General features: G+C 43.7%; 1 protein-coding gene across 25 annotated transcripts in view; it reads right to left on the reverse strand.

The window, feature by feature from the left end:
- UBAP2L (ubiquitin associated protein 2 like) overlaps positions 1 to 13866 on the reverse strand; it is a 756258-nt gene that overhangs the window by 21729 nt on the left and 720663 nt on the right. Inside the window, exon 30 of one of the 25 annotated variants that reach the window (XM_069218117.1) lies at positions 7795 to 7923. The exons of 23 other annotated variants lie outside the window; for them this stretch is intronic. In XM_069218117.1, coding sequence (XP_069074218.1) covers positions 7828 to 7923 — 96 coding nt within the window. In that variant the 3' untranslated portion in view covers positions 7795 to 7827. The remainder of the gene's footprint in view (positions 1 to 7794; positions 7924 to 13866) is intronic. One more of the 25 variants, XM_069218118.1, reaches the window with a different exon arrangement.

Raw genomic sequence — 13866 nt, forward strand, 5'->3', positions numbered from 1 at the left:
CTGACCAACACCAGACTGACTGCAAGCAAGTCTTGCAGCAGTATGCTGGGCTCTTCTCTTTGACCCCTGGTCAGACTACCTGGTGTACACAAGATATGGACACTGGGGACAGATTAGCTGTCAAAAATAAAATGTATATTATGTCTGATCAAGTCAAAGAGGGCATCAAAGCTGAAGTCAGCAAGATGCTGGAATTTGCAGTCATTGAGCACTGAGGGCCCCTGGGCCGGCCTAGCTGTCTTAGTCCGCAAGCCTAATTCCCAGGGTGGAAAGAAAGAAATTAGGTTTTGTGTGGAATATTGGGGCCTCAATGCTGTGACCAAAACAGATGTACACCCAATTTTTAGGGCTGAAGAACTAATTGACAGGTTAGGGGTAGCTAAATATCTCAGTACTTTTGATCTCACATCAGGGTACTAGCAGATAGGTCTGACCCCTGGAACAAAAGAGAAATCTGCATTCTCCACATCTGATGGGCATTTTAAGTTTACTGTTATGCCCTTTGGAATAAAGAAAGCCTGCGCCACCTTCCAAAGGTTGGTTAACAGAGTCCTTGCTGGGTTAAAATAATTTAGTGCAGCTTATCTTGATACTGCTGTCGTTAGCTCTACCTTTCAGGATCACCTGATCCATCTTGGAAAGGTCCTAGAGACTCTGAAAAGTGCAGACCTCACTATCAAGGTAAGCGAGTGCTAGATAGGGCAGGGACACTTTGTATAATTTGGTCACGTTGTAGGTGGAGGCCAAGTTCAACATTTAAAACCCAATATCCAGGAAACTCTGAACTGGGTAGTTCAACAACATTCCTTGGCTTGACTGGGTACTACAGGAGGTCCGTGAATGGATATGGCACCACTGCACCACCTCTTTCAGAACTGACCTCCAAAAAGATGCCCTTAAAAGGTAAACTGGACAGTGAGCTTTCAAAAGGCTTTTGACACCCTGAAAGAAGCAATCTGCTCAGCACCTGTTCTCAAACCTCCATATTATACCAAGCAGTTCATAGTGCATACAGATGCCTCTGAACATGATAGGAGCAATCCTGTCCAAAATCAATGATGATGGCAATGACCAACCTGTTGCTTTCATTGGCATAAGGTTACTCCCCAGAGAGCAGCATTGGAGTGCCACTTGGAGGGAAGCCTTTGCTGCGGTTTGGTCCCTGAAGAAGCTGAGGCCATACTTGTGTGGCCCTCACTTTCTTATTCAAACTGACCGCAGGCCTCTCAGTTGGCTAATGCAGATGAAAGGTGAAAACTCCAAACTAGTAAGGTGGTCCATATCGCTACAGGGAATGGACTTTTCAGTGGAACTGACACCTGGGACCGACTACACCAATACAGATGGTCTTTCCAGGTTCTTCCACTTAGAAGATGAAGAGACTCTTTCTTGGGGTTAGTCTCATTCTCTCTCTTTTTTTTTTGGGTGGGGTGGGGAAGCACGGAGGGGAAGGGGGGGGTCGGGGGAACTCGTGTAGTAAAGCACCCCTTTCTGGCATGGTTAACCCCCCACTTCTTGCCTGGTGATGTAATTTTGACTCAAAGTGCACTGGGTTCCTGCTAATCAGGCCCCCAGTGCCAGATCTCTTTCCCCAAAACTACACAGTTGTTCCCCTAGCTGGAAAAACCTTTAGCACCCCCTCTAAGTCATCAGTAAATGTCACCCCTGGTACCTAGGGCCTGGGGTACTAAAGAGGGTCCCTAAGGGCTGCAGCACAAACTGTGCCACGGTAAGGGACCCCTCAACATGGACATGACAGGCTGCCTTTGCTGGGTGCGTGTCTTGGTGCAGACAAGTGAAAACATGACACGGCACACAGCCTGTGTGCCATGTGCCCTATCACTGCAGGCAATATATTAAGTCAATCCTCTAGCGGGCCTTAAAACCCTATGGCAGGGTGAATTATATTACATATAAGGGCATATCTACGTGAGCAGATATGCTCCTGCTATGCCCGTCGATTCTCAGACATATTAAGTGACAAGGGAAGCCATTTTAAATACATGTGCTGGACACTGGTCATTACGAGTCCCCAACTACATGGTGGCTTTACTGAAGAAAGGGATGTTTGGTATCAAACAACTCATATCGGTAAACCCACACCTAGGTCAGTGTTGGATTTACCAATACATGCACCCAGAGGGCACCTTAAAGGTGCCCCCCTGAAAGCCTACCAGCTACTAGTGTGTTGACTGACTGGTCTTGACCAGTTCAGAAATCTTAGCCTCTAGCCACATTTCATACCCTTCTAACGTGAGAGCCAGTGCTCACAGAGGACAGACAAAAGCCTGCACTGGGTGGGGGGTGTTGACACTTCCTCCAGGCAGTATGGACATTCCAGGACAGGAAGAGTCAAAGGCCTAGCTGACTTTTAATGTGACCCAGGTTTCTCCAAATGGCAGAGATGACCAATACCCCATCCAGTCCCCACTTCTTGGCGGCAAAACAGGCAGGAAAATTAGTCAGATTAGGTGTGCCCACTTCATTCCAGTACCAACCCTAAGGTGGACGAGTGCTGGGGGAGGAAGGCTGGTTCTCCTAGGGTGGGGTGATGGCGTCAGGCAATTATGTGGTGCTCAGGAGTCCCTGTTCAAGGTTTGCCCATCACCCCCAGAACGTTGAACGAGGGTTTGTTGCAGGGAACAAGGTTTCAGATAGACCCAGTCCTGCATGAACCACCTTTGTCAGGTCGTTGGTTTTAACCGCAACAGGTGGCAGTTATAGGTCAGGGACCTCTGTGCATCAAGGGGACAGAAGATGTGCATTCCTCCATAGCCTGGCTTCTAGAAGAAAGATGAAAGTTAGTCAAAAACTTAGAGGTAGCTCTCAGCATCAGAACGAAAGCACCAATGGTCTCCTATAGATGCACATCGATATTACTTCTGATGCAGAGCCTAAGGATGCCACCTACTGGAATGCAGAGGTAATCCTCAAAATTTTCCAGATCTAGTTGGATGCCTGAGGAACATTCTAAGGTGAGGAATCTGTGGTTACAAGTGAAACCACAGAACGAAATGGTTACATACCTGCAGTAGTTTTACAGCTTGCAGAATTATCTGGATTCACATGGTGTGCATTATTCCACCATCTAGTAATTGTCTCCGGAATATTTGTCTGTCTTTTATCCATCATGGGTGTTGGTGACCACCACTGGGTAGTATGTCACCTTGTGACGTCAAATGTGCACCCTGGAAGCCACTGTGTGTGGACAACATCTTCAGATTTTTCCTCTCCTTATTAAACATATGTCTGAGGTATCTGGGAATTTAGTGTGCTGTGAAAGGGGTTTACCCATACTTTAGTTTATAATAAAACTCATTTCTGGGGTGGTGTGAAGGGTGCATGTGAATCCAGAACCAGATTCCTCTTGTAAGCTCCCCTAGTTGGCTGCTAGAAAAGCACGGCTATAGCTTTATTGCTTGGGTTGCACTGCCATTTCTTTCTGTATCTGATGAACAATCAATAAATCCTCAAGTTCCCACTGCCTGTGACCCCTGGGTTTGTATGCATTTTTGAATTTGCGTTGTATGTAGCCCGGCATGTGGAATTAATTGGATGCATGAAGCCATTATGCCCTTTAGTTTACCAACTATCCTCCCTGTCAGAGGTTGACCCTTCTGTCAATGCCAGGACCCTCCTGGTTGTGAGGAATGATTTGATATCCACGGAGCGAAGTCTTGATCCTAGAAAAGTATTTTCCTTCTCTGTATTGTACAGGATTTGCCTACGGTTTGAGAACCCTAGTTTGTGTAGTGTATGCTTGACCGTTTTTATGCTTCTTTGACACTGTCTAAGTGGTCTCACCTTTATCAGCTAGTCATCTAGGTGGGAGTATACATTTAACCCCTGCCTTTTCAGCTGTGTTGCTACTGGATCCAAACATTTTGTAAGCTGCCTGGGCATGGACTATATCCTAAAGAGAGGTAGTTTGAACTGATGGTGTAAGTGGTTCACAATAAATTGTGGTAATCTTTTGTGCAGTGGAACAAGTAACTTACCTTCGGTAACGCATTATATGGTAGACAATAGTTGCAGATCTCTTACCTTTGAAATTCCCAGGTGTCAGACTGGTTCCGGAAACTTTTGCGTGAGCAGTACCCTTGCGTGCTGCCGGGTGGCTCTGTTTGGTTCCACGTGGCATCGATAACATTAATGGTGTCGCAAGTGACAATGCGGTCACCTGTATGGAAGCCAACCAGGTTTGCGGATGTCAGTTACTTTTCATGACTTTCCACACCTGAAGCACAAATCCATGAAGTGAACCGACGGATGTGTCTCAAAGCTAGGGCCCTGAAAAGGACTGAATGGTTGAAACACCTGTCCCTGTGGGCCTGACTGTCCAGGCATTAGTGTTTGGCAAACATGTGCAGGGACGCCCACATTGCTTCCTGGCAGATGTCCAGGACTGGGACTCTACAAGCTAACTTTGTGGTTTCACCTTTGCCTCTGGTGGAATGGGACCCTAAGCCCTCAGGAGGCTGTTTTTTAGCAAGGATGTAGCAGATCTGGATACAGAGAATAACCCAGCGTGAAATTATTCCTTTCTGTACTGCCCAAACTTTTTTCACTTTAAAATACCCTACAAAGAGATGGTTGTCCTCTTGGAACCTTTGTATGGTCAAGGTAGAACGACCACGCCCTTTTTGGGTCATGACTGTAGAGTCGCTCCTCTGCTTTAGAGGGATGTGGAGGAGCGTAAAAGGCAGGCAGGGTGTCAGACTGCCCAAGATGGAACTTTCTGAAGGAAAGAGGCTTGGGGACGTACTCAGGGAACACATTAAGATGGGGAGACTTGAATGATAAAGCCTGCAGCTCACTTACCCTCTGGGTAGATGTTATCTCTACTAAGAAGGCCGCTTTGATGGTAAGTAGTCTGAGGGGACAACTGTGTAGTGGCTCGAAAGGAGCACACATGAGATAGGTGAGAACCAGGTTCAGGTTCCACTGGGGCATGATGGAGAAAACATATGTACAAGCCCTTTCAGAAACCTATAAATAAAAAGGGGACTTAAATAAATAGGGTTAGTCAGGCAGCCTCAGGAAGGTGGACAGAGCAGAGAGATAACCCATAAAAGTGCCCAGATCAAAGCTCTGCTGGGCAAAGGTAAGAATGAAGGAAAGAATATCAGAAAGAGGGTCAATAGACTTTTCTGTACAATATTTTACAATTTTTTAGTGTTTTTGAAACATCACAGGAGGATGTGGATACATCAAAATGATGTATAACAAACCTACTTCTTTTTCTGGGGGGGGGAGAGAGAAAGTCACCTGCATTTTTGGTCCCAGGTGTGTGCGGTGGTCATCTAAGGAAACTAAGGAAACCTACCAAACACTGACCTTTTTGAAAACTAGACACCCGGAGGAGTCCATGGAGGTGTGGCTTGCGTGGATCCCCCAACATTTTCTTACCCACTTTCCATTACCAAAATGTTAAGATTTTTTTTTGTTGCCAAATTAAGGTTTGCAAAGGATTCTGGTGAGAGCCCCACAAGTCACCCATCCTGGATTCCCCTAGGTGTCTAGTTTTAAAAAATACACAGGTTTGGTAGGTTTCCCTAGGTGCCGGCTGAGCTAGAGGCCAAAATCCACAGCTAGGAACTTTCGAAAAAGCACGTCACACTTCAATGTAAGAACGTGATGTGTCCGTGCTGCGTTTCTTGATGCAAGCATTAGGCATACCCACGCAAGTGAGGTACCATTTTTATCAGGAGACTTGGGGGGGGAACACAGAATAGAAGACCACGTGTTATTACCCCTCGTCTTTCTCTACATTTTTACCTTTCAAATGTAAGACATTGTGTAAAAAAGACGTCTATTTGAGAAATGCCCTGTAATTCACATGCTAGTATGGGGACCCCGGAATTCAGAGATGTGTAAATAACCACTGCTCCTCAACACCTTATCTTGTGCCTATTTTGTCAATACAAAGGTTTCCTTGATAACTATTTTTCACTCTTTATATTTCACCAAAGGAATTGCTGTATATGCGGTATACAATGAAAACCCATTGCAAGGTGCAGCTCATTTATTGGCTCTGCGTACCTAGGGTTCTTGATGAACCTACAAACCCCATATATCCCTGAAAACAGAAGATTCCAGTAGAAGTAACGTTATATTGCTTTTGAAAATCTGACATGGTAGGAAAATGTTAGAGTAAAATATGGAGAAAACCTGCTGTTTTTTTAACCTCAATTTCAATATTTTCTTTTATTTCAGCTGTTATTTTCTGTAGGAAAACTTTGTAGGATCTACACAAATGACCCCTTGCTGAAATCAGAATTTTGTCTACCTTTTAGAAATATTTAGCTTTGCGGGATCCAGCATTGGTTTCACACCCATTTCAGCCACTAAATGGAAAGAGGCTAAAAGCACACAAAATGGTACAAAAGGGGTATGTCCCAGTAAAATGCCAAAGTGGAGTTGAAATATGTGGTTTTCTGATTGAAGTCTGCCTATTCCTGAAATCTAGGAAGATGGTGATTTTAGCACCGCAAGCCCTTGGTTGATGCCATTTTCAGGGAAAAGCCACAAGCCTTCTTCTGCAGCCCTTTTTACCCCCATTGTTTAAAAAAAAAAAAAAAAAAAAAAAAAAAAAAAAAAAACATTTGCGCTGTATTTTGGCTAATTTCTTGGCCTCCAGGGGAACCCACAAACTCTGGGTACCTCTAGAATCCCTAGAATGTTGGAAAAAAGATGCAAATTTGGCGTTGGTAGCTTAGGTGAACAGAAAGGTATGAGGGCCTAATTGCAAACTGTCCCAAATAGCCAAAAAAAACAGGCCTGACACCTGAGGGGGAAAGGCATGGCAGCGAAGGGTTTAAAGAGGAGCAGTCATTTGCAAACCCACAATCAAGAACAGAACTTTGGTTTACTTTTCTCAACAAACTTTGACGTTTCTAACAAATCGATCTGTCCAACAACTAAAGCAGTGTTTTGAAAAAACAAATAATCCCAACAGTTGCTAGATTGCACATCATGTCTGGAGAAATAGCTGCATCAGAAAAGGTTTACACAATGGCCATTATTTACACCTTGTTGACATTACAAGGCTGCCCTGGAGTGAAACCCTCAGGAACGTACTCATGTGGAACACTTCCCCCTTTAAATTTTACACACAAGCAGACAGAGAAGAAAAAAAGCGGAAACATGTGGAGCAATGAAATAATGACATTAACTCAGTCAACACTTGGCTTCATTGTTTTGAAGGCTTGCAGTTCACGAGCTTGGCCAAAAGCTAGCACTATTCTAATACTTGGGTAATATGGTGGAGGCAAATGAATCAGCAAGACTTATCTTTTTCCAAAAAGCTGGAAGGCACTTCTACCAATTTCAAATAGTTTCATGCCTGAGAGCCACAAAAATCAGTAAATGTATGCTTCAAGATCAAATTCTCAAAATATTTCACACCCTGTTTCAAACATAACATATTTGTATTCACAAAAGGGCACAGTCGTTCCTGCTGTTTTGTATGTCTTTTTAATCTTCAATAGGAGAACCAGCAGTTATATGTATTTGCTAAAAAGTGCTAATGGTAATTCACCTATACCAGCAACTTACTGCCTTCAAAGCACTATATGATTAGTTCTCTTAGAAATATCACCTGCTCTTTAGAACAATAGATTCTCCAAGGATCAACCTATAGAATCCTTCTAATGATACCATGGTTCACAGCCATTTTTAAAAGCTCTTGAGTGAAGCAGACAAAACTTCTGCTTCAATAACTATTCTAGGAATTTTCTTCCACACGTATCTTTCCACAAACGCTCTTTAGATCCCTCAGGTGAGAGGTCATACCAGCACTTGAGTTCCTTGCCTGCGATAATGCATTTAAGTAGTGTTCTTCCAATCACTCCGGCGAAAGGATCTCTGTGTACCATTCTTCAGATATCTCCTATAGTAGCTCCCATTAGTACTGTAAAAATGCTTTCCAAAAAGAAGAAAAAAAGTAAATAAAATCTGTTGAATGCTAATCCACAAATCTTCCTATATACTACACGCTCGAAGCCCCAAGAAACATATTTATGTATATAAAAAAAAATAACCAAACACTATCTTCAAGCATCATTTAATTAACTGCTTCAAGCACTTAGTTTGTTCACAAAAGCAGCCATCGGTAAGTAGCCCCCAAGTTACTTAATACTTGACTGAATGTTCCTGTAATTCTCTTTTGAAAGCAGTGGCTCACTGGAATGCCAAGCCTCAAAGCGTTGAAGATTTTGTCACATGGTGTTCGTGCAGGTAGCCAAGCCACAACTGAACTAGCATAGGACAAAGCACAATCTAGATCATTTGCCGATCCAAAGCAATTCAAAGCGTCAGAGAACTCGGAACAATTATATGAGCTACACAATTAAATAGCAGAGGAAGAATATGTATAAAGTGTGGCAGAGGAGAGAGCAGTCAACTAATGACCACCAGTGCAGGAAGGTGTTTAACTAGAAATAAAGTAAAATGCTTGCCTCTTCAAGTACACTTTATATCATTAGAATAAACTGCAACTTTTTAGTATTCGAATACACTGCTATTTAGCATGTGTAACTGAGGATTCACAGTCGGACAGAATAAGTAAAACACTTTAATCTAGCCTTAGGCTGCAAACCAAGAATATAAAAAAAGCCCAAGCACCATGGGAAGCCAAATTCTGATAACACAAGTACCAATAAAAATAAAACAGCACAATATAAGTATACTGGGCCAAGCGAGGCAAAAGGAAAAGTGGTAGTCACAGGCAAAGAAACAGGATCAGTGCCCAATCCTAAAACAGAGAGAGGGACAATCACCAGCCCAATGGGCTTGGTACAGCAATGAAAAGCTGAAAAAATTAAAAGATAGTCAACAGTCAGCTCATCACATTGATCAGGACCCACAAAGCATTGTAAGGCAACAAGCTCAGATTATGACAAACACCACCAACCAAAGCACGCAACTACATCTTGGAGCCACAAATTCCATACATACTATAGCCAACATCTTTCCAATAATACACTTCATAAGTGCTTAAAAGTCTGATGCAAATTGGAGCAGTTTACAGCTTTATTGGAGATTCGAACAGCTACACAAATTCTGCAATACAATACTTAGCATAGACCAGTCCACCAGAGACCCCCAGAAAACCAGACAAACTAGGGAGAAAAAGCTGAAGAACAAGTTACTTACCTTTGGTAATGCTCTTTCTGGTGGGTTCTCCAACTGTAGATTCCTCAACTTGTAAATAACCCCCAATTACCAGACTGGATCCTAAGCATTTTTTCAGTAATTCCCTTGTGCGTTGGTAGGGGACCGTGGGGTTTTGCTTTGACTGTTCACGCCAGGAAGTGACAGCGATAATTCAACACCACGCAAATTCGTTTCTTTCTGAGCTCTGCCCGGACCACTGGATGCTGAATCATTGGCTATTCAAATTGGACAGTTTGCAGATCCTTAAATTGGGACACTTAAGAAGTAAAGAGTCTATTCCATAAAATGCAGAGGTGGGAGGATAGGTGAGGAATCTGCAGTAAGAGTATCCACCAGAATGAAAATGTCACTTACAAAGTGTACATCTGTTCGTGGCATCAGTCGCAGTAGATTCGCATGTTTTGCAATAGCTCGCCATCTGGTGTTGGGCCGGAGTGTTACAAGTTGTTTTTCTTCGAAGAAGTCTTTCGAGTCACAGGACCGAGTGACTCCTCCTTTTGTCTCCATTGCGCATGGGCGTCGACTCCATCTTCGATTGTTTTTCCCCGCAGAGGGTGAGGTAGGAGTTGAATTGTAGTAATAGTGCCCATGCAATGGAGTGACTAAGTATGTACCTATTTAAGGTTGAGATGATACATATACAAATAGTTGAAGGTAACTTCCAAACTGCTACAGGCTCCCGGGGAGGCGGGTGGGCACATGCGAATCTACTGCGACTGATGCCACGAACAGATGTACACTGGGTAAGTGACATTTTCAGTTCGATGGCATCTGTCGCTGTAGATACGCATGTTTTGCATAGACTAGTAAGCAGTTATTTCCCCAAAAGCGGTGGATCAGCCTGTAGGAGTGGAAGTAGTTTGAAATAATGTTCTTAATACGGCTTGACCTACTGTGGCTTGTTGTGCAGATAACACGTCTATACAGTAGTGCTTGGTGAATGTGTGAGGCGTAGACCATGTGGCTGCCTTACATATTTCTTGCATTGGGATGTTTCCTAGAAAGGCCATGGTAGCACCTTTCTTTCTGGTTGAGTGTGCCCTTGGTGTAATGGGCAGCTGTCGTTTAGCTTTAAGGTAGCAGATTTGGATGCATTTAACTATCCATCTGGCTATACCTTGCTTTGATATTGGGTTTCCTGCATAAGGTTTTTGAAATGCAATAAATAGTTGTTTAGTCTTTCTGATGTTCTTTGTTCTGTCAATGTAATACATCAATGCTCTTTTGACATCTAATGTATGTAGTGCCCTTTCAGCTACGGTATCTGGCTGTGGAAAGAACACTGGAAGTTCCACTGTTTGATTTAGATGGAACGGTGAAATAACCTTTGGCAAAAATTTAGGATTGGTCCTTAGGACGACCTTATTCTTGTGTAGTTGTATAAAAGGTTCCTGTATTGTAAACGCCTGAATCTCGCTTACTCTTCTTAGGGAAGTAATGGCGATGAGAAATGCCACCTTCCAGGTTAGGAACTGTATTTCGCAGGAGTGCATGGGTTCAAAAGGTGGACCCATAAGTCTAGTTAGGACAACATTTAGGTTCCATGAAGGAACAGGTGGTGTTCTTGGTGGTATAATTCTCCTAAGGCCCTCCATGAATGCTTTAATGACTGGTATCTTATATAGGGAAGTTGAATAGGTAGTCTGCAGGTATGCAGATATTGCTGCAAGGTGTATTTTAATGGAAGAGAAAGCCAGGTTAGATTTTTGTAAGTGAAGCAAGTAACCCACTACATGTTCTGGAGTTGTGTGTAATGGTTGTATTTGATTAATATGGCAGTAGCAGACAAACCTCTTCCATTTACTTGCATAGCAGTGCCTGGTGGATGGCCTTCTGGCTTGCTTTATGACTTCCATACATTCTTGGGTAAGTTGTAAGTGCCCGAATTCTAGGATTTCAGGAGCCAGATTGCTAGATTCAGCGATGCTGGATCTGGGTGTCTGATCTTTTGGTTGTGTTGTGTCAACAGATCTGGCCTGTTGGGCAATTTGATGCAGGGTACTACTGATAGGTCTAGCAGCGTTGTGTACCAGGGTTGCCTTGCCCAAGTTGGTGCTATTAATATGAGTTTGAGTTTGTTTTGACTGAGTTTGTTTACCAGGTAAGGAAGGAGAGGGAGAGGAGGAAAAGCATAAGCAAATATCCCTGACCAGTTCATCCATAGGGCATTGCCTTGGGACTGTTTGTGTGGGTATCTGGATGCGACGTTTTGGCATTTTGCGTTCTCCTTTGTCGCAAACAAGTCTATCTGAGGTGTTCCCCAGAGTTTGAAATAAGTGTTCAGAATTTGGGGGTGAATTTCCCATTCGTGGACTTGTTGGTGATCTCGAGAGAGATTGTCTGCGAGTTGATTTTGGATGCCTGGTATAAATTGTGCTATTAGGCGAATTTGGTTGTGAATTGCCCAACGCCAAATCTTCTGTGCTAGCAGGCTTAACTGCGTAGAGTGCGTCCCCCCTTGCTTGTTTAGATAATACATTGTTGTCATGTTGTCTGTTTTGACGAGAATGTATTTGTGAACTATTATTGGTTGGAAAGCTTTTAGTGCTTGAAAAACTGCTAGAAGTTCTAGGTGATTTATATGCAGTTTTGTTTGATGTACGTTCCATTGTCCTTGTATGCTGTGTTGATCGAGGTGTGCTCCCCACCCTGTCATGGAAGCATCTGTTGTTATTACGTATTGTGGCACTGGGTCTTGGAAAGGCCGCCCTTTGTTTAAATTTATGTTGTTCCACCACAGAAGCGAGAGGTAAGTTTGGCGGTCTATTAACACCAGATCTAGAAGATGACCCTGTGCTTGAGACCACTGTGATGCTAGGCACTGTTGTAAGGGCCTCATGTGCAGTCTTGCGTTTGGGACAATGGCTATGCATGAAGACATCATGCCTAGGAGTTGTAATACCATCTTTGCTTGTATCCCTTGTGTTGGATACATGCGTTGTATGATGGTGTTGAAATTTAGAATTCTTTGGGGACTTGGAGTGGCTACTCCTTTTGATGTGTCTATTATGGCTCCTAGGTATTGTTGTACCTTGCGCGGCAGAATGTTGGATTTTGTGAAGTTGACGGTGAACCCTAGTTTGAAGAGGGTTTGTATGATATGATTTGTGTGATTTGAGCACTCTATTAACGAATGGGCCTTGATTAGCCAGTCGTCTAGATATGGGAACACATGTATTTGCTGCCTTCTTATGTGTGCAGCGACTACCGCTAGACATTTGGTAAAGACTCTTGGTGCGGTTGTTAATCCGAAAGGCAGTACCTTGAATTGGTAATGTATTCCTTTGAATACAAACCTTAGGTATTTCCTGTGCGATGGGTGTATTGGTATATGGAAATAAGCATCCTTGAGGTCTAAAGTTGCCATGTAGTCGTGTAGTTTTAGCAATGGTAATACTTCTTGTAGTGTGACCATGTGAAAGTGGTCTGATTTGATGAGTGTTCACTACTCTGAGGTCTAGGATTGGTCTCAGCGTTTTGTCTTTCTTTGGTATCAGAAAGTACAGTGAGTAAACTCCTGTGTTTATTTGTGTGTTTGGCACTAATTCGATTGCATTCTTTTGCAATAGTGCCTGCACTTCTATCTCCAGGAGATTGGAATGATGTTTTGTCAAATTTTGTGCTTTTGGTGGTATGTTTGGAGGGAATTGTAGAAATTCTATGCAATAACCATGTTGGATAATTGCTAAAACCCAAGTGTCTGTAGTGATTTCCTCCCATGCTTTGTAATAATGACTTATTCTTCCCCCCACTGGTGTTGTGTGGAGGGGGTGAGTGACATGTGAGTCACTGTTTAGTAGTAGGGGTTTTGGGGCTCTGAAATCTTCCTCTATTCCTAGGGAATTGCCCTCCTCTATATTGTCCCCGAAAACCTCCTCTATACTGTCCCTGGTAACTGGACGGTGTTGCTTGTGAGGTGCTGGCTTGTGTGCTCTGACCCCGAAACCCCCCTCTAAAGGGTGTTTTACGGAATGTGCTGTAATTCCCTCTGCTCTGCGGGGAGTAGAGTGCGCCCATGGCTTTGGCAGTGTCCGTGTCTTTTTTGAGTTTCTCAATCGCTGTGTCCACTTCTGGACCGAACAGTTCTTTTTCGTTAAAAGGCATATTGAGAACTGCTTGCTGAATCTCTGGTTTAAATCCAGACGTTCGGAGCCATGCATGCCTTCTGATAGTTACAGATGTATTAATTGTCCGTGCAGCTGTATCTGCAGCGTCCATGGAGGAGCGGATCTGGTTGTTGGAAATGGTCTGTCCCTCCTCAACCACTTGTTTTGCCCTATTTTGTAGGTCCTTGGGCAGATGTTCAATGAGATGTTGCATCTCATCCCAATGGGCCCTGTCATAGCGCGCAAGTAGTGCCTGGGAGTTCGCGATGCACCACTGGTTTGCAGCTTGTGCTGCGACTCTCTTACCAGCTGCATCGAACTTGCGGCTTTCTTTATCTGGGGGTGGTGCATCTCCAGATGTGTGGGAGTTGGCCCTTTTCCTAGCTGCTCCTACAACGACAGAGTCTGGTGGCAGCTGTGTAGTGATGAAAACCGGGTCTGTAGGAGGCGCCTTATACTTTTTTTCCACCCTTGGTGTGATTGCCCTACTTTTGACCGTCTCCTTAAAGATTTCTTTTGCGTGCCGGAGCATACCAGGGAGCATAGGCAGGCTTTGGTATGAGCTGTGGGTGGAGGAGAGTGT

This window comes from Pleurodeles waltl, chromosome 12 (genome assembly GCF_031143425.1).
Source record: "Pleurodeles waltl isolate 20211129_DDA chromosome 12, aPleWal1.hap1.20221129, whole genome shotgun sequence".
Classification (NCBI taxonomy): Eukaryota; Metazoa; Chordata; class Amphibia; order Caudata; family Salamandridae; genus Pleurodeles; species Pleurodeles waltl.